The 20,550-nt window shown below is 38.2% G+C and overlaps 1 protein-coding gene across 1 annotated transcript; it reads right to left on the minus strand.

Moving 5' to 3' along the window:
• Nucleotides 1-84: 84 nt before the first annotated feature.
• On the minus strand, nucleotides 85-20,266 carry RNF175 (ring finger protein 175). Its single transcript, XM_067297123.1, has 9 exons — nucleotides 20,170-20,266; nucleotides 16,683-16,717; nucleotides 14,373-14,514; nucleotides 6,841-6,995; nucleotides 5,899-6,006; nucleotides 4,128-4,248; nucleotides 3,390-3,523; nucleotides 2,516-2,635; nucleotides 85-1,815 (listed from the first exon to the last, which is right to left on the minus strand). The coding sequence occupies exons 1-9, from the start codon at nucleotides 20,206-20,208 to the stop codon at nucleotides 1,695-1,697; spliced, it is 975 nt and encodes a 324-aa protein (XP_067153224.1). The 5' UTR covers nucleotides 20,209-20,266; the 3' UTR covers nucleotides 85-1,694.
• Nucleotides 20,267-20,550: the final 284 nt, after the last annotated feature.

Genomic DNA, 20,550 nt, shown 5'->3' on the forward strand with positions numbered 1-20,550 from the left:
CCATTTAGAATACAGTGGGTAAACATTCTTCCATTACACCCAGAATTACGCAGCTCTGACAGTGTAACATAAAGAGGAATATTTATTTACATGCATTTCTGCATATGTGAACACAGGCATAAAGCATTACAGGAATCATTGTCTTTGCCAGGTCTTCTAAGTGACCTAGGAAAAAATCCACCTTTCTACTATGTACTTAAATTTTGCTGTTTCGTTTATTTACTTACATTTTTTTTATTGCTCCATTCCCCATTCTATAGCATATAAACCTTACCTTCATCTGTAGATGGCTTCATGCATCCTCTGCTTTATTCCCATACATACTAAAGCATAAGTAAAGCTAATCTGTATTTTTCACTTCTATTGACAATGTAAAGATTCTTAAAATACTTGCTATATTTACTTTGAGTTCAAAAGATACTTTAGCTAGGCTGAGAAAAATACCTTTTAAGCCAGCTTTTCTGACTTCTAAGCAAAACTACACACTCTTGCATAAACAAGCTGTGTTTCAATTCCTTACTTTGTGGTCAGGATAGTACTGAGGTCAAACACTCAGTCTCTGAGCAGGAAGACTCATGCATGTGTTCTAATTCTGAACACACATTTACTTTTTTAAAAAGAGGGGCAATCAATTATTAGAAGCTAAGGTCTTCATTGTCTTCATTTACAATTAAATACACCTGTTGTAAAGTCTATTTATCGCACACAAACATCACAACAACTCCTACTCTTCCTACTCATATACATTTCTAACTGGACTAGGAAAATTACAGTGCAAATATGTACATAACAAAATTCAGTTTGTGACGATTAAGATAGAGCCAGGCCATAACTCGCTAACTCAAAACCTGAAAAAGCATGGGAGTAAAATGCAAAAGAGAAATTTTTTGCACACTGTACTCCCTTCACAGCACAAAATCAATTGGACAGTACAACACTTTCTCTATCAACAGATACATGCTTCCAACTGGCACTGCAACACAAAATCTTTGCCAAAGTCTCAGGTGCCCTTCTCTCCACAGGCAGGTGCATCTGGCTACCAAGCACACCATACACATTGCTTTGGTTACAGCTTTTTATAAGTGGGTATTGGAAGATGTATGAGTGATAATACAGCAGTTCTAGAAAGAAGTGAGGGGGAAAAAAAGCTAATGATAACCTTATGCTAGTTTGGCTGAATTTGGGAATAAAATTACCTTACATTAACCAAATGATCAAACTATCTGGGTGCCATGTTTTAGAATTTGCTGTATCCAAAGCCATTATCTGACCTAAAATTCTCATCTGCTATTCAGCTTTCTGTAGTCAGAATTTCAACTATTAGGCACTACAAATATATTTAATAATGAAACAAACTTTAAATATTGGCACTTTCTTTTCCTTAATTTTTAAGAGATATACATAATAAGAAAATAAGTCCTCTTTTTTTTTAGCACAATTTTCCTACTGAAGGCAGCAATCTCTTTTAATTTTCACTTTGAGAAAATAAAAAATGCTTTAATATCATGCTGTACAAGTAATATAGTCTTGCTATTAACATAAAAAGAGGCACTCCCCGACAAAAGGATGGATAGCACACCAGTGTTCAACCAACTACTATCTTCCATAGTCTTTTAAAATTAAGTACAGAATATGCATATTATTGTACACAGGTAAATATCCCACACTTCGCATTCTCATTAATAATCTGAGTCCTATTCTAGACCCAGTGAGTAATTAATGCCTTGGACTATACCTATAACAACTGGTTGCCAAGCCACCAGATAGCGGAGCCAATCCAAAAGTCGCCCATACAATACATGTGTACATTCCCACCTAATCTGCTGTTAAGGAAACTGGAGATACAGTTTAACACTTGGTAAATCTTGGGTTTTTTCTTAGCTAGAATCAAAGAAAAAGTATAGGCTTAAAGTTTTGAAATGCTTTCTTTTCAACTCTTCTTAATTCCTTTTTTGTAGGGATAAGGTTAAATTTAAACATGTCCATGGCATATTATTAAAATAAAACTTACTTACAGAAGGAAGCCAAATTTTGCTTCAACTCAAGCAGGTTTCTGCAGATGCAGCAGCAAATCTCAGACTATTCTTCTGTTTGCTACAGAAGTTGGAAGTAAAAAAGTGGTTTACCAACTAGTAAGAGGAAAGGGAAAAATCAGCACTTGTTCTGAAAGTGGACTATACCAATCCTGTAAGTATATTAAAGAGCAAATGCCACTGCATAGCATCTTTCTAAAACTGTGATTTATATTCTTTAAAATGTTCCTCTCATTATATAAATGATTTCTGGATGTCCTAAAGTTAAGGGGAAAAAATATATATATATATATTTATTTGCTTGGGGTCTCAGATAAGATAAAGTCAAACAGAACTGTTATCTTCCCTAAATACAATAGTTCCTTAATACTAATTGTTTTTCCATTTATTTAATGTGGGCATCTCATCCCTCCACTGCAGATCAAAACAAGATTTAACAAGTAATCAGGCTACAGTTTAGAAAATCCAAATCAAATGCACACTTGTTAAGGAAAGGATATGGGTTACTTAATATCCTCTTCAAATCAACTTTCTCATTGCAGTATGGGCAAGTCTGTTTCTTGCCAACAATGCACCAACCACGAATGCAGAATTCATGAAACCTGTTATCAAGCGTATTATTAAGGAATCTTTCAAATATAAACAAGGAGCAGTGCATATATCTGCAAGCCTAGTCAAATCATCAACAGATAATTTTAACAACTGATTATGGCTACTGCCATCTGCCACCAATATCCATATTTTCCAGCATGCAAGAAGTCAGGAGACTTTTATGAACTGCAGAAGAGAATGATTAATAACAATGCTACAGAACATATGCTCTACCTTTCCTTTTGGTTTCTGAACCACAAAATGCTTAGTTGTTTGGTACCCCTCAGTATCAGACACTGGGCCAGGCTTTAGGCTAGGTATACGCTACCTTTGGAGAAGAGTTCTACGCCTGCTCTTAAAACTACCCACGAAACACTACTACGAACAGCCAGAGGGAACCCTCTGCAGAATCTTAAATTATCAGACCTGACCAGTGGGTTAGCCTGCATGGGTTAGCATGGGGTGGTTTAATATACTGCTAGGCACACCCAGAGAGGCTGAACACAAAGTACCTGGGAGGCAGATTTAGGCATGGAATAGTAGGGTAATGGCTGTTCTTACATTGTCTGTCAGAAAGCTGTGTGGACTCAGGTTGTGCCACAGAACTGAAACATATTTCATACTCCTATTTTTACTTTTGTGCTATGCTGTTTCTGAATCTGTTTTTTGTTCCTTCTCTCTTGATATTTATTGCTGTTATTATTATTGTTAATGCAGCAGAAAAGAAGAGAAAACAACAGTTCCATAATTACATGAAAAGGATACACATGATTACAGGACAGCTGGTAGGTATTTTCAATGGTCCCTTCTTCATTTACATCCACAAATATTTTCTGCCCACAGACTGCACAGATGTCACTGGACAAGTTTCTTGTTGGTATGCCACTGATGTTGTAAAACTGTCAAGACCAAGTTTATAGGAAAAAAGAGGACAAACAATAACAAAATAATATTTGCTTAGAGTCAAGCATACACAAACACCATTTAAATGACATCAAAGATAAGGACAGCATGAAAATGGCTACAGTCATCTTATTTCACTAGTGTCAAGATGCACAGAGTTACTAAGAGACAGTTACAATCTTACTGTTGATGAAAGAAGGTCAGCAACTGTGTCCTTGATTTTAAGTAACTGAGACACACAACATAATTGTGTTGAGATAGTCACCTTATTTGGAAAGGGAAGATTAAGAACTATGAAAAGAGAGAGACAATAAGACTTTCACAGACTTTGGGGAAGTAAGCAGCATGTCTCCCTATGGCAATAGGAGAATTTTATAGTCTCTTGTACATGGGGACTAGCCTGTTTGTCAGAAGCTCAAAACTAGGGTTCAGCAGTTTGTATAAGGGACAAGAACAGCTTTCTTTAAGGAAAAGTAAGGTCAGTTTACCACAAGTGTATCTAGCAGACCTTATTCTTGGGAGCTCAGAGACACAAGCAACTCAAGAGCTCACTTCCAGTCCTTGCAAATAGTATTCAAAATGATGATGCCCAGCACTTACACCAATGGTGGAAGCCATGTAGTCAGAACAAATCTCTGCAAAGCCTCTTCCCATCACTCCATAGTACAGTCCATAAAAAAGGAGTATCACACCAAAATCCATAGAGTCTTCAGTCTTGATTCTGTCATAAAACCACAAAAGAAAACTTGGGTGAGTGTGTTCTTGCCCAGAAATGCCAGAATAAAATTACAACAAGATTTTTACTCCAGTTAGCTCTTGCTTCCTTCCAACAGGAGGTCTAGTTTTAATTTTTTTTGCAGCAGACACTTTCACGCTTGAAGTATCAATATGTTTGAAGGCAAGCAATGTTGAAAGCAGGCTATAGACTGCTTTTGGAGCCACAGCTACTGAACTCTGTTATAGACAAGCTGACACATTTTCATATAGATAGGGACTTTGCCAAGAGCCTTAGCATACAGAACAATTGTTTTGCAGGAGCAACAAGATCAAACAGATCTTAAGAGGTAAGATCCCTTTTAAAGAAATGGTAAGCTTCTGTAGCTGAAAGTGCTCGCTATTCTCCTGAATACAAGTTCCTCAGGAAAAAATATTTGCTAAATTGCAGCAAGCAGTATTAAAAAAAAATAAAAAAATATATATATATATAGGGCAGAGCCTGCAAAAATGCTACTATTTATTGTCACCTATCTGAGACTGTGTTATAGGCTTTGGGAGATTGCAACCTGGCTACTGAATACTCATAAAACTGGAGTTTCGTAGGTGATATCAAAAAGGGCTTGTAACTTCTGTTGCAGCAGGGCACAAAGTAACAGCCTTTAAAACAGAGCTGGCAAATTTTGCAATTATCTTTTTAAAATACACTGGTGGGAGAAGATAGCTGGTTAAACAAATTACCTCAGTAGAATAAAGCTTACAGCATTGGTAACACAAGGCTGTTAAATTTCTGCTAGGAATTTTCCAACAGAGCTATGTACTTTTGGGTGAATCAACTATATAATGTATGGGCAATAAATCTGACACTTAAAGGAATAACGGATTTACATACGTGCAGTAAGTATCTCCAATACCTCCAAGAAGTGTTGGACTTACAGCAGATGCATTGTGTAGTTGATCTACGTGCTCTTGAGGAATGTCTGGAATTTCTGGTCGTATGGTGCCTCAAACAGAGTTCCAGCACAGTAGCTCTGACTGGACTGCTAGTCAGCCAGAAATCCTGGACAAACGTGGAAAAAAAAAATTCAAATTCTACTCAGACAAAAATTCTAGCTGTATTAAGAGGGCAGATCTAGAATCATCTGGATAGCTTTTGGCAACAGTTAAAATAAAAAGAGAACTCCCTAGCAACATGACAGATTTACAAAGCGGGAAATCATAATTATCAGAAAGAATTGTAATGTGTTTTTGATGTGACTGTGCTTATCTATTTTTATCCTTTACCTTCAGTTTTTGTATGTATCATCTCCTTCAGGAATGTAGATGAAGCACTGAAGATTTATTCAGCAGTTAGTTAAATTAAGGGATTAAATGAATGAACACACTGACTGTATGAAGTTTAAGGTTTTCCTCCTTCTCTCTTCACACCACAAATACAAGTTGTAAAGTTACTAAACATGAAATTTCAGACCAACTATTCAAAAATAAAAATCAAGAATAGAACCTATAACTACACAACCTAAAGCAGATTTTATATGTTGAAGCGGGTGCAGAAGAGATCAAGCTTCAGTGGAGCAATTTCATTGCAAGCAAAGAGAAATCTACAGAAAAGGAAATCATAACAGAGCCAAATCCCATTTTTTCTAAAAATACCTACCTAAAGAATAAACTCAATCTGAACATGGTAAACATTATGGCTAAATAACCCACAATTCCAATTGCATAAGTCAATTTATAGATCAGAAGGAACCACTTGTATACCAACCTGTGGATAAGAGAAAAAGAAGCCTTGGGTATGTTGCAGACTGTCACCAAATGCCAATTACATTCATAGCTTCTACTGAAATATTTGCATAAAGCAGTTTTAAACTTGTATATTTTGCCCTTATTTAAAGGTGAATAAAAATGTATAATACAGAGGAAAGTGGAATGTTAACTTTTGTATCGTTTTGCTTCAGTCTTCACAAGAAACGTTAACTGTGAATAGGTTGCTAACATAATTAAAACTAACACCCAGGAATTCTGGAGGAGGGGACGCAGGCCAGAACAGGGCAACAGGTAAAAGACAACTGAAGTAAGTTAGATATATTCAAGTCAGTAGATCACTGATGAAATTTACCTAAAATACTTAAAAGTTAGCAGAAGCAATCTCTGAACTATTAATAATCATCATTGAGAACACAGGATGGAGAAGTGTAGTTTCAGAAGACTGGAGAAAGAAGAATATAGGCCTCTGTAGGTGAACAGAGATAGCTTTAAGAAATAAATTCAGACTATTCAATATATATTCCTCTCCAGGCTCAAGAACACCTGGGATGACTGTTATTGGTAAGAGTGTGCAGACTGAAAAAACAAGACAGAATGGATGGAATAAACTTAATTTTAATTCTTTTTCATTTGCATGTCACATCTGATAAACACTGGTTTAGTGGTATTTATAATTCACACTGCAGTAATAGGATTTCTTTAAATTCAACTGCTACTGGCCCTTTTTGTAATCTGATAAATTTTGTTACAAGGGTATTCTTATTTGCCCTTCTCCACCTCCAGATTTTCTTTAAGAAACCCAACCCAACCCAACTCAACCAAAATGACATACCGTGGTGTTCTTCCCGAGAGAGGCTTGCAGGTTGCTCTGAAAATGATGTAACTGGTAATAACCGAGAACATTCCCCACACGGACAGAAATCTCCACCAGTAAAGTTTGATGGTGAAATAAAGAGGAACAACCCACATCTGCAGCAGTGTGACTAACTGTTGGCAAAATTGAGACAGCCATTTCAAAGTAATGCCATCCTAGAATTCCATTTTACATGATTATTTTTGATTGCCAAACTGTAAAACTTGTACAAAAAATGTAACTTGTACAGCATCGGACACAGTAGGGCCTTTGGTCCTAGAATAATGATTTAAGTCTGTCTTACACCCGGTAAATAGCGAGTAATTCCAGTTCTAGGAAACTGGTTACAACACTGAGATACAGCTCATCAGACTCACACACCTTATCTTCAAAAGGTAAACTGTTTATTGATGTAATTCTACTGAATCAACCATTCAGGTTTACTTTCTAAATCAAGTTACAAATGGAGGTGACTGCAGTACTAAAACTTTCAGAGCAACTTTTCTGAAATCAGTGGAGGCAGTTTGGCCTATAAGCCTCAGAGCTGCTCTAAGTAACCTTCAGAGAAAGGCATAACATTTGGCTGCTTTAATTTGGGACTGAGCTCAGTTACATGACTATGCTACTGAAAATTTTCTTAAAAACCCTTTCTACAGCACAGTGAAATGCTGTTGCTTAAACTTCTAAATCTTTTTTGTAAATTAAATGATATCAAACTTAATGATGCATACTTGCTCAAGTCTCCTTTTCAGTTTGCCTATAGTAATGAAATATTCTATTTCACATCTTTTGCAATAAGCAAACATTTGAAATCCACTGAGTAGTCAAAAGCCTTGTAATGTCAGTTCTGTCCATGACTCACATTAATTAACCATGGATTTGGGGTTGTAGAAGCCCGATGGTGACTAAGATAAAGCAAGAATGACTTTAATATGCATTTGTATAGTTAGCTCCTGTGTCTTTGCAATAAGGCGACTAAAAATGAAGAAAAAAAAAATCTGAGGGGAGATGGATTTATAGTTTACCTACATTTTGCAGGGATTTTTTTTTAAAGCAAATGAAAACAATAATCTATCTAGATGAAGAAGTTATTTCTGTGGAAGATGAATCTATTTTCTAAACCCCAAAATAAAATTCTGAAGGAATGACTATTACTCCCAGTGAAACCTATGAGAATTTTGTCATAGATTTCAATTGAAGCAGGACTGGATTCTTCCTCTTCACCTAAGAAAACTATGTAACTGCTGGGGGAAAAAAAAAAAAAAAAAACCTCTGAAAAGTCAGAAAGCATGCAACTGTTGTGAAAACTGATATTTCACAATATCAGTTTGAATAAATTAAAAGAAATAAGCACATGTTAAAGATAGCCATACACCATCATTAGATCACATCATTGGTACACATTTCTCCATCCTTCACCCCCAGCTTTAAGGGCTACCTTACCCAAGGCTGCCACAGGCTCCCTGTTGCCTGCCTTCTTACTGTCCAACATGATCCCTTTCCACTATACTTACATATTTGGGGGAAGGGGGTTGTTTTTGTTTTTAATAGGCTGAAAGTAGAGTCTAAATTTAAGAGGTAGAACCATAACTGGATGGGCATTTATCTTTGGCAAGGTAGCTACTTTCTAATACAAATCTATAACTGAGCTTTGTTATGATGCAAGCTGCAAAATGAAGTCCTAATTAATTTTGAAATGGTATCACAACCTTCTCTCAGAGAATTCTACAAACAGATCAATTGGTATATATTATTTGCAGTAATTGGCTAAAAATACCTTATTGATTTTTAAGTCTGTCAGACTGTTAGTTTTAATACTAATAGCCTCTACATGAAATGTATGAATATTTTGACATGTAAATGAGGACAAAGATATGAAACTAGTCATAGAGATGAACAGCCCAATATTATTGATTTATTATTAATACTGGAAGGTCACCATCTGGACAATTGCATAAAATAACACATCTGCATTGCTGCTAAATGGAAGCTTTAACATCTGGGTCATATTATTCCAAATTTTCCTCATCCACCCATCATAGCAAGAGGAATTTCCTGACAAATCAGATTGCTGCCCAAAGGTAAAATGTTTTTCTCATTACCGCGCTTTAAATGAGCTCGAAAAGACCTAGAAGTGAAGTCAGCATCAGTGTCATAGACAACTTTCCCATTTTCTAATTATGCAGATTAAACAGGTCATACAAGCACCAACTGAAAAATTTACATCTGTACTCTGCCTCACTCATAATGTTCTCCCTAATCTGCATGAATAAAAATGCATATCATAAGCAAATTCAGCAGAACAGCATTACTCTACTATCCTTTCCATCTTATAGCATGTGGTGAAAACTGCATACATAAAGAAAATAACTGTGTAATAATTAGATCTATTGTGACAGACTGACCTTACCAGAACTTCTTAACTTGGCAACACAAGCTAACTGGCTTTCTAAAAGTCTAGTTTCTTTTGATGTAGACATATTTAAATACTCAAAAACATATGCATGAAAGCAATAATAAATCAGCTATGTGGGATTTTTTAGTTTTAAATTAATATGTTTATACTTGATAGTACACTGGAAATTGGCAGAGATTTCTATATTAAGTAAATCAAATGACCTTATTTTCAAGTTTAGCCTCATTACTTAGGTATAGAAATCAATGCTGTCGTAAGTACACTGCTTTTCATTTTTCAACTATATTCCAAAGTAAATTCTCATTACATGACTGTCATATGATACAAGATGTATAATCAGTAAAATGGGCAACCGCCTTTAGGACCAGAAGTAGGGCTTTTGTGTTTGAAATTGTTCTGAGACCATGACAAATCTGCCTCTCTATCTTATACATTTTAAGATTTCTATTATGCCAGGGGAGAACAATTTTGTCCATGTATATCATATTTATTCAATTTTAATCAATGGACAACTTCCAACAGAAAGCAAATTGCATTATAAGAATCAGTTGAGTGCCTGATAGTCAAAATTTCCTTTAGGAAAATGCAGAATCAGAACACTAATAAGCTCTTTCCTTCCTTCCCTCATTTGACATGCTAGGCTCTACCACTTGCTTTTATGTTGAGAAAAACGGACAGAGTAGGGTAGAGTTAGACAGGGCAAGATACATTTCTCAAGGACTGTAATCTTCTGACCAGTGTTCCTGGTCGCCACCTCACATCCTAGAGCATACAACATGGTTGCAAGCACATAATTGCCTCCACCTTTTCAAATTAGAGAAGTCTAAAATTCCTGAGTGAATGGAGAAACAAGAATGTTATCTGAACCCAGACTCAAACTTATTAAAAGTCAAGTTTTTACAGTGTGGATCAGAAGGGCACAGACTCCATAATTGTTTTTGAAAATCTCAAACAACAAAATTCTCAAAAGTGATTGAGAAATTATGATTTTTTCCAGTCTGCTTCCCCATCTTATGGGAGTTCACTACCAACTACCATCTAGAAGAAAAAACACAATTGTCAGAGCAGCCTACAAACATTTTATTCCAAACCAAGCCTTACTAGCAAAACCACCTTTTTTCCCTTCCCCTTCCCCAGTCACATCCCTGTTACTTTATACCTGGCCATCTGGTGAAGGACAACCTCTTCCCTCTTGCCAAAATTACCCACAGCTGAGTTTTGGTTGCTCTGTTGCAACTTATGCTCTTGCCTCTTTGAAATAGGAGACTTTTTCCCACTATGCCTTTCTTTCATCAGGAGGCATTTTACATTCTCGATGAGCCTGGATAAGGCTCTTTTGGAAGCTGCAGGCTGTTGCTCTTGTATCTAGTAAGTAGTTGCTGCTTTTTATTTTTGTTCTTTTTGGACAAGTTAATGAATGCCCTTTCAGGGCTGATTTTATGCTCCCTTTGGCCTTCATTTCCTTTTTCCTTTAAAAAGAAATCTAACTTCTTTTTTTTTTTCATGTTTACAAAGCACTTTAGGAAGGGAGGGAGTCAATCCCTGCAGTCCTTTGCTATATTTCTACTACCAGGATTGTGCAATTCTCTCTGTGGTCTTGCTATGTCTAAGAATACCATGAGTATCCAGAGAAGGGACCTATATATGCAAACATCCATAGTGAATGCAAAAAATCAGACAGAAAGGTTTGCCAGCTGATGCTGCCTTCCATGTCATGATATGCAGTGCAAAGCTGGCTACTTGTTTTCTTAATCTCCTGGAAAAGAAAACAGAAAAGGAAGCAGTTTCTGCTCAGAGAAAAGGAGCCCTGGGTCTGCCCCTCATGGAAGGCAATGTGCCCTCACTCCTTGACTTCCCTTCTCCTTTGCTCCTAAAGAAGCAAGCATGTTGTCACAAACAGCAAAAAAAATGGTTCTTTCTCTTCGGTACTAGATGCCATTGTGCATAACCTGTATGTGAACTATAAAGGCATAAACTGAGTGGTCAAAAACTGGATGGCAAGTAAGAGAAACATGTAAGCAAACAAAAGTAGAGGGCTTTTTCCTCTTTAGTGAGTATGTGGTTGTTTTTCTAATTTTGATTTACTTGTTTCCCACCAAGTCAAATGAAAGCGATATGCACATGAATGCACACGTAATAACTGCCACCTGGAAGAGCTGTAATGCAGCAGTCTAGACCTGCCTGTACTTGGTGAAGCAGTAGATTTTTTTATTGGGTTTATTTTAATGTCAAATGGACAATTTCCTGTATGCATTAGCCAAGTTGCTTAAGTAATAAATGAGACCACATTTACTGCCTCTGCTTCTAAATCAGAGGGTTTCCTTATCTGATGCAGCAATGTATGCTAGTTACTTTTTCACCCAACTTGTGTAAGGATCTCACTAATTATTCAATTTCATATCTTAATGTTTGTCCTATTTGTTAGTCTTCAAAGTATGATGGTCTTAAAAGTATATATAGTGGCTTCGATGTATGGTGCTAGTCTTCGAAGTATAGATTTTGGCACTTACTATACCTGTAGAAGTTCAGAATTTTGACACTGCTGTACAAAATGCTTTCAAGAAAGCAAGCTAATGTGATGAGAACAACAGTGGGTATATTAAAAAAATATATATATATATACACAAGTTTCTGGATATGAAACATGAGGGCAGTTACAACTTAATATACAAACTCATACATTGTTTTAATGAAATACTCTGTTAAGTTACCTAATATGGAATAAATGCAATGAACCATCTACTGGTAGAGACCCACTATGAGTAGCACTTTCTTGTAAAAGCAGTTTCATAAATATATGTAATAGGTGTGAGAATAAATTACTCTCATGACTAAACAGAACATGAAGCAGAACTGCCAAAACTCAGTACAAAGTTAACTTCAACTTCTGGTGCTACTATTTTTACTGAAAAAGGCTCTGCTTCACTTCCTTTATTATTGGGGTAGGAGGCCTCACTGCCACCACAGAGCTATGCTTCGGTACTTAAAACATAGTCCCAACGTTTTTCTGATGCAGGTGTTAAGTTCTGCTTATTTTAAAATGTACTACAAAAACAAAAATGTCCTCAGAAGGTTTTATCAAAATCTTATAATGCTTCTAGTTGTATGGGAGCCTCCCTAAATTAGCCTACCTGCATTTAAAAGTTTTTTTGTTTTGTTTTGTTTTGGTTTTTTTTGTAATGGTTATGCAATTTTGCAAGTTTGAGAGGCTCCTGTAAACTAATAGTTGGGAATGAAGCTGCAATTGCTGAAGTCAAAGTTGCACAATTACATGATTGTAATAAGTGGCAGACTGTTGGAGGTTTTGACTTGGGAAAATAGATGTAGTATACAGTAACTAGCTTTAAAGTACTGTAAAGGAGAGCAGTGAAAAAGCAACGCAGACTGCATTTTTCTCAGACTACCACTGACTTTCACAAGCAGACAGGGCCTTCCCAGCTGCTCATTGTTGTGTGCATGTTTAGAATTCATGTGTGTACTGGCACTGATTAGGCACCAGTCTCATGAAAACTATTTTTAATGGAAAATAAGGACATTCCCAGTGACTTCAGTTATTTGTATTCTGTTCTTTATGCTTAATGTCTGTTGAAATCAATAATGCAAAGACTGATACAAAAGAAATGCATGAAAAGCTCCAAACTAAATTTGGCCGAGATGCTACAATGAACACAAAGTGATTAAATGGTATAGCAGAACTGGTCTAGATGAGAAGCTAAAGAAAACATCAAGGTAAAATAGTATCACATGTGATTATACATGCTCAGGTGCTATACATGCTCAGGATTAGGGTCCTGTGTGTTTGTAAAAGTTATTGACATGAGGTCAAACTTCTCAATGGCTTACACTACCTGTGATTTCATTAGACTCTTCACTTCTATATATGTTGCCATTACTAACATTTCATCACCATTCCAGACTCTGTAAAGTATAGTTGAAGAGTCTGATTCATAACCTATTACAATTTTGTGCTAAAGCAGTCATAGATCAGGCTGTCTTTATAGCCCTTATCAAAACAGTTTATGTAAATTGTATTAAGGTTTCATTCTCCCTTCTATGTTTAACAGCCTCTTTAGAAATCAAGGATTTTGAATCAACTCAACTTAAAATCCTTTAGTCTGGGTAAACAGGGAATCAAGCATTGCTTGGGACAGTTATTGATGGCACTTTAACTGAACTCCTGAACAGCAAAAGTCTGTATTTCAAACTACAGATGGCTTAGGGCACTCATCAACTCATGAAGAGGGGAAAAGATGAGAAACTACTTGTGTGCTTCAAATTCCGCCTGTCTGAAGTATCTGTGTAATCCCCATTCATCCCCAAGTATTTTCTTTTTTTTATGTTTACATAAAACTCATTCCCTTTCAAGGGCTGTGTTATGAGTGCAAGATGATGCTCATTTCTACCTCTTCCTTTCCCTAGTACAGTTCTTCTCTTCCTTTGACCCAGTAAACAGTAATTTGTGCTACAGGGGAAAAAAATTAATATGAGGGATGGAGAGGCCCTTTGAGGTGCCTGACTTTTTCCAGCTATTGAATAGGGAGTACAGGGGCGGAGGTCAGGTTCTTTCTAGTTCTAGAGATCTTTCTAGTTCTCTCAGGTTCACAGAGAAGTGTGTGGCAGTGAAAGGAACTGAGTAAGCCCCAGTTTTAGCACTTTAACCACAAGACAAGCTTTCTCTCTAGTTAAGTATGTGCATGAGTAACTTGAGAGAATCCAAGGCCCCTATTCATCAATAAACCTTCTCTGTAATACTACTTCAGCTAGATAATGGTAATGGCTGTGTTCCTACCTAGTCCATTATATGACAGTTTTTGAAAACTCAAAGCTTTTTCCTAAAGGCTTTCCCATCAAAGGTTGACTGCAGCATCAGTATATATACATAGAAAACAAAACAGAAGTTGTTTTTTCTACCCACATAAAAGCCATTCTCCACCTGATCAAGAACCATGGATGGCTGCTCTCCATGGATGCACAGTTGTCTTGCCAGATGTAAATACTTAAGAGTATGTCATGATTGCCAACAGTTGCTTGGGAAAGATGGATATCTTAAACCACCACAGCTCTAAAACTGCAGTCTTTCTGAAAAGCTACTCACATTGTATGACCGACAGTGTCTTTGCTTCCACTGAACAAGTACAATCTGGGCAACAATCAAGGCTGCAATGAGAATAAGAATCATCTCCGTATGCATTGATTCATGGCCATGGTGCTTTGCATGCATCTTCTGATGCTGGAATCTGAAAAGAAAATATGCACACAGTTTAAAAAAAATAAGTTTGGATTGCTTTATTGAACCTAGAGGTGACAGTAAGCCTATGGATGAGAGGTTATTTGCAAGGAAATGTGCTAGTGTTATGCATGAAGGCACCAAGTAACAAATTAGACAAGAGTACTTGGTCTTTATAACTGGAACTGTTATCCTGAAAAGGAAATGTGAAGTAAATTCATGAGCAGAAAAGGATACCTCTTTTTGATTATTTTTTTCCCTAGTCACTCAGTCCTGAACTGAGTAGCCACAAACATACAATTCCTGTAAATTTTAAGGAAAAGTTTCAGATTCTCAGATCTGAGCTCTGTACACTCTTTTAGTTCAAGCTAAATGCAAACTCAAAAGGGAGCTCACACACTGTTTCAGCTTCTTTCCCTATAAAGTGAGGGTTGTAACTGATATCTATCTTCCCTCTACAGTTAATGAGAGTTTCCCTGAGCCACCAAGAAAGAAGGGAATAGATCTGCAGCTGCAAATCGTTCTCCTTCATAGCTAAAGCTGAGTAAATTTCTGTGTTAGGGTCTCATGTCCCTGTAGTAAGCATCTTGAGATCTTGGTCTGAGCTTAACTCAAATGAACCTGGATGCTGGTTTTGCTCTGATGTGGAGCTTTCATAGCCATGCCTAAATGTCAGAACTCAACGGCATCTCCCAGCTGCTATAGATCTGACTATGCCCCAAATGTGTTCTGAAATGACACTGAAGTAAGACAAAGGCATCCACTGTCTCCCTTCCCTTTCCGTGCTCTTCCTATGGGAAGAAGCACTCCACATATGGGCTGGGTGGGAGCTGCAGCATGTTCTGGTTGATCTCTGTCCTGGACAACTTGCAGATCAAGACCCTGTATTATGCCGGCTGATGTGCACCAGCTGCTCTGTTCAGACATAGCCTGAACGTAAACCAGTCTGGATCCAGATTTGAGCAAGGAACTGTAAGTGCCTGAATCTACTCTTCACTGCCAGTACTTGTTATCCTATGTTAGCCAAACTCTGAACCCAATTAAAACTTTCAACTTTGCAAAAATCTGAATATAGGTTTAAAATCTGTTCCTGTTTCCCATTCCAATAATGTAGCTCTTCAGAGGCAAAAGTACAACAGTTGTCATGCTTTCTTCCAATTAAAAAGAAATGGTTACTTGATTGCTGTTTATCTCAGATGTTATAGAACTGGAGTAGGTATTGACAGCAGTGCCAAGTATGTCATCATCTCAGCTTTAAGTACCACTGAGTTTATTCTTTCTTTACAGCTCCCATCTCTCAATACAAGCTTGAAATACACCTCTTTATTATTTGGTTTTCCATAAATCTAAATGGACATCAAGCCAAGAATACAGTGGATATTCTAGAAATCCAAATGTCTTTCATGCTTCCATGCAAAAACAGCAGTTGGAGATGTAACCTTCAGAAAGAGAAGAACTAGTTGTTAAATGTAATTGTTGAGGTGCAATTGGTAGCTTGCGGTCACGCAACAAAAACTTTTTTTTTTTTTACACTACAGGCACATACTTCAATCTATGTAACTCATAGAACAGAAGAATCACTCTACTTTGCATTAAGTATTTTGAAGTAGCACATAAATGTGATGTATTTGGTGTCTTCCATGCCGAAATCAAGTGCTCTGCTCTTAGGGTGCCCCCTTATGGGCAATGCATTGGAGCTGGTCTTGCTACAGGCACACTGGGGGGACGGCCCTCCAAGCTAAGGGTGGGAAGCTATATTCAGTGTTATGTACATATATAGCTTAAAATAGCATAATTAAAGTCCATTATGAGGAATGGGAAGGAGGGAACAGTGAGACAACAATTTCCCCCCCCCCCCCAGTAGAAATTAAAATCATGGTTAACAGACTGTTTCTTTATATCAGACTTGCATGGAGAGGAAGCATTATATTTATTGTACCTAAAGAAAAACATTATACTACAACTGCAATCTCTGTAACAATAGCTATAAAGCTGTTTGCTATTTTGTTTTGCTGGGGAACTGATTAAACTGATAGAATAAAAAGTTCCAGTAAAACTTTTCAAAACAAAATTCTTTACTAACTATTCTGTGAATAAATGTTAAAAGTTTCTGGTATCACCATTAAATGTACAACTCATTTATCAAAACATTTGCTAGCAATATGTAAATTAACTTACTTCCACTGTTGTTCTGTTGACAATAAATCATTCACCTGAAACACACAAAACATATAACTTCATGGCGAGCAACAACCATGTGGGTTTTCTTCTTTTAACCCTCACCACACCTTTCACCATGTAAGCTGCTGGATGTGGACACATACTCTACTATTTTTTAAGTTTCCTCTGTTCCTCTTTCCTGGAAGCTGCTTAGGAACTTTTTTGTTTTTTAATCAGGACCATGATAGCAGCATTTCAATTTCTACTATTTAGAGACAGTATAGTTAATGAATTCTCTTAGGATGACTGAGCAGTGTAGACTATAATATACTTTAAGTTTTTATTGTTATAGTTTAACTGAAGTTGGAAGGAACCTTTGGCAATTATCTGGTTTAACCTCCTGCAAAACAGGGCCAGTTTAAGTTGCATCAGGTTGCTCAGGGCCATATGCAGCTGAATGATGAGTATCTCCATGGATGGAGATTCCACCACCTCTCTGGGCCTCCTGTGGTAGTGAATACTCTTTTTCTTCAATCCATAGGGACAAAGTAACTGTAACAAAACTAGTAAGCTGATGTTTAAACTAAATGTATCCCCCACATCAATACAGAGGTCTAACCTTGTAGCTACCCTAATTAGGCAGCTGTATTGGTGCACTGTGAAGTCTGTGACATTGGTCACACCAAAAAAAAAAAAAAAAAAAAGGAGAGAAATGCAGGAGTACTCAATGAAGTGTCAAGTTAATGTCAAGTTAATATAATGCAGCAGGCACTTTTTGTTTCGAACTGTTCTATCTAGAAAGTTCATCATCAAAGATGCCGTTCCTTTATGTTTTGTTTTTCCTTCAAACTCTTCTGATTCTGAATAAAAAACTTTCAAATCTTCCATGAAAATTCTAAGACTCAAGGGGATATATTTTTTCCCCGTTTTCATAAATTTTAACTGTTTTTCATTTGGAATGTTATAATGTGTAATTTAATTTTGTTAATATTGCTGGAGTAAGTGTCAAGATGTCACTTTATGTTAGTCTTTGCCATTTCCGTCTCGGCCCTATGGGTAATGTGTCCTTGCATCTATCTTCAAGTACTGAGGGATATAACTTTAGAATCTGCCTTAAGCAAGTGCAGTACTTTGTACCCATCTAAGGGAAGAACTGTGAATCTGAGGCATCATCCACCTAGAGAAAAGAGTAAATTTTTGGAACTTTTTAAGTACCAAAAGATAAAGCTGCGCCTAGCAGAAACTTCAAATGCATGTAGAAGCCCAAAACTGCTTCTTCAGTTTCTTTTGCACTACTTTCTGACAGAAGGAGGTATGAGGTAATTGGCTCCTGCTCTCTCATCCGTGCAGGACATGAGAATGACCTCATTCTTATAAGGGAATAAGATGAAGAAAGAAAATATCTTCATTACACCTTTGCAAAGTCAAGTAAAGGCTTTGTTCTAGTCTTAACCAGCAAAAGCTTTAAAACTGAGACCTGATTTTGTGGTTTGTATATATGCTAAGGTACTGTTATAAAAGTACTGAACAACACATCTGTAAACTTCTATCTCGTAAGAAGTTAGCAAAACCAAGCTAAACTGTAACAATTACAGTAAATAGCTCAAACTAGAAAAGTGTTTGAATTGACACTGCTATTTTTTTGTATTTTTTATATTTGTTTAGCAGCTAAGTAACTGATAACTTTCAAATCCTGAAAATGGATTCCTATCTTGCTAATCAAGCTTGATTTGTTGTCACTATACAAGAAGATTAGAAATGTGTTTGGGATCTTTAAGATCTCAGATTTCTCAGCATTGCACAAGGTAACATTTTGACTCAGTAGCAAGCTATGGCCCACTTACGGGGAAGGATAGTGGGACTTTAAACAATTTTATTTCAAAGAAGGCAGATCACTTGCTAGTATTTCATTGTACTCTGCTAACATACTTATTCCCCATTTCTTAAAGTGGGGAAGAACTCAGGCAAAGTACTAAATTTCTTCAACACATACCAATAGACACCTTTCTTTAAGTGTCAGCTCATCTGTGTCAGAATTTTGGACATGGCAGTGGTTAAAAAATACAGTTACAGTCCACAGGCTAAATAGAGGATTTAACTTTATTTTAGATAGCTCACAGCCAAATGAATCCTTGTATCTCCAGACTTTCTTCCCTCTTGAATCTCTAATTGCTCCTCTCCTCCCCTAAGGAGGCAGTGATGGCTAGGTGATCAAGGCTGCCCTGTATTACGGGGCTGTGCTGCGTGAAGCGATGACTGGAGCAGCAGGTGAAGGTTGTCCCAACAAAGCAGCCAGGAAGAAGTTTGCCCAAAGGGGGAAGTACCGCACATGAGCGAGTAAGGAAAGCGCCTTGAGATGCTGGTATCTGGTGGTGCAGTTTGTGGCACAGGGACTGGGAGCATGAAGAACAAAGTGATTTATGTGAGGAATCACAGTGCAGTATTTTGATGGAGAAATACTCTCAAGTACAGGCAGATACTACATGGCAGGATGGGGGCACTGCGCACAGAGCAGTGCTGTGCATCAGTGGGATGCCAGGTGCAGAGTAGTGCTGGCTGTGAAGTATGGGTACATGAGGCACAGATCAGGGGTGGGGGAGTGCCATGCAGCATGGCAGCAAGGCAGAGTATTGTGAAAGCTGGCAACTGGAGAATACAGTAAAGGGCTGTTTTAATGTGTGGACAGACTAAGGTATCTGAAAGCTGTACTTGGCCCCTAGGAGAAGGACAATTTAAGGTTTCTTATCCAGCTAAGGACTGTGACATCCATGTGGAGTGGATGATAGCAGCATCAGTGAATAGTGTGGCAGCTGGAATGACCATTCCTTTGTCACTGTCTCCTCAGTAATGACAAACTAGTACCAGGCAAAAAAAGTTTTTGCTATAAATGCAAAACTGCTTTCTAAAGGCAGCATCCGTCAGCAGCAGAAGGGGATAAAGATTAGATGCCGTTTGTCCAGCCAAGGCCTCTGTCTTGGCTGTTGGGTAAAAAGTACTTGCTAATGAAGTAAGCTAATGTTATCCACTTAAAACTGGACAATGCTGAGCAAGAAAATAATCTTGGCTTAAAAGAATGGGCAGAACGGCTTTTTATCTGAGTGGAAGCACTATATTCTTGTCCCAGTCCAGGTAAATCCCAGCTTATTTGTACTGGGGTAGAACAAGAACTTCAGAGTGGACAAGTAGATGTCACGATGTGCACTTTAATTCCCACAGTCTGCATGACTGAGAGACTGGGAAGAGCGGACGCCCCTGTCCCCCGGGGCAGGGGGTCGGGGGTTTGTTTACAGCCTTGTGTTTTTATCCCCCCCCTTTTCTGCGCAGAGGTATTGTGCGCCGCGGCCTGAGCCCTCCCGCAGGGTGCCGCGGCTGAAATGGCTGCCTTCCACGGCGCTGCCGCGCGCCGCCAACCGCCGCCACCAGCCGCTCTCGCGCCCTCCCCCCACCCGGCACAGCCAGCCCCTCTCACACGCTTGTCCCCCTCGCCAACCGCCCCCGCCGCTACCTGCCTCTGCGGCGCATCCAGCTCCCGCGCCGCGGCCATGGCGGTGGCCGGGCGGGAGGGGCGGCGGCGGCGGACGGCGGCGCTGGCGAGCCGCCATTTGGCGGTGCCGCCGCGAAGGGGCCCGGCGGGAAGGGCTCGGTGAAGCGTGGCCGGGCGCTGCCCCGCCGCAGCCGCTGTGCCTGGCAGCCTCGGGGTGGCTCGCCAAACTGCCCCTTCGTTCAAGGTGATTCCCCCCTGCCCTAGTCATGAAGAAGTTGTACAAAACACACGCCAAACTCAAGTTTTAAGCTTTTGGCTTTTGTAATTTTTTTTTTCAAACGTTCACTGTTGTTGCTCTTGCCAGTTTGGGACTCAACAGTAATGTACATAATCTTTGAAGGA

Source organism: Apteryx mantelli, chromosome 5, assembly GCF_036417845.1.
Source record: "Apteryx mantelli isolate bAptMan1 chromosome 5, bAptMan1.hap1, whole genome shotgun sequence".
Classification (NCBI taxonomy): Eukaryota; Metazoa; Chordata; class Aves; order Apterygiformes; family Apterygidae; genus Apteryx; species Apteryx mantelli.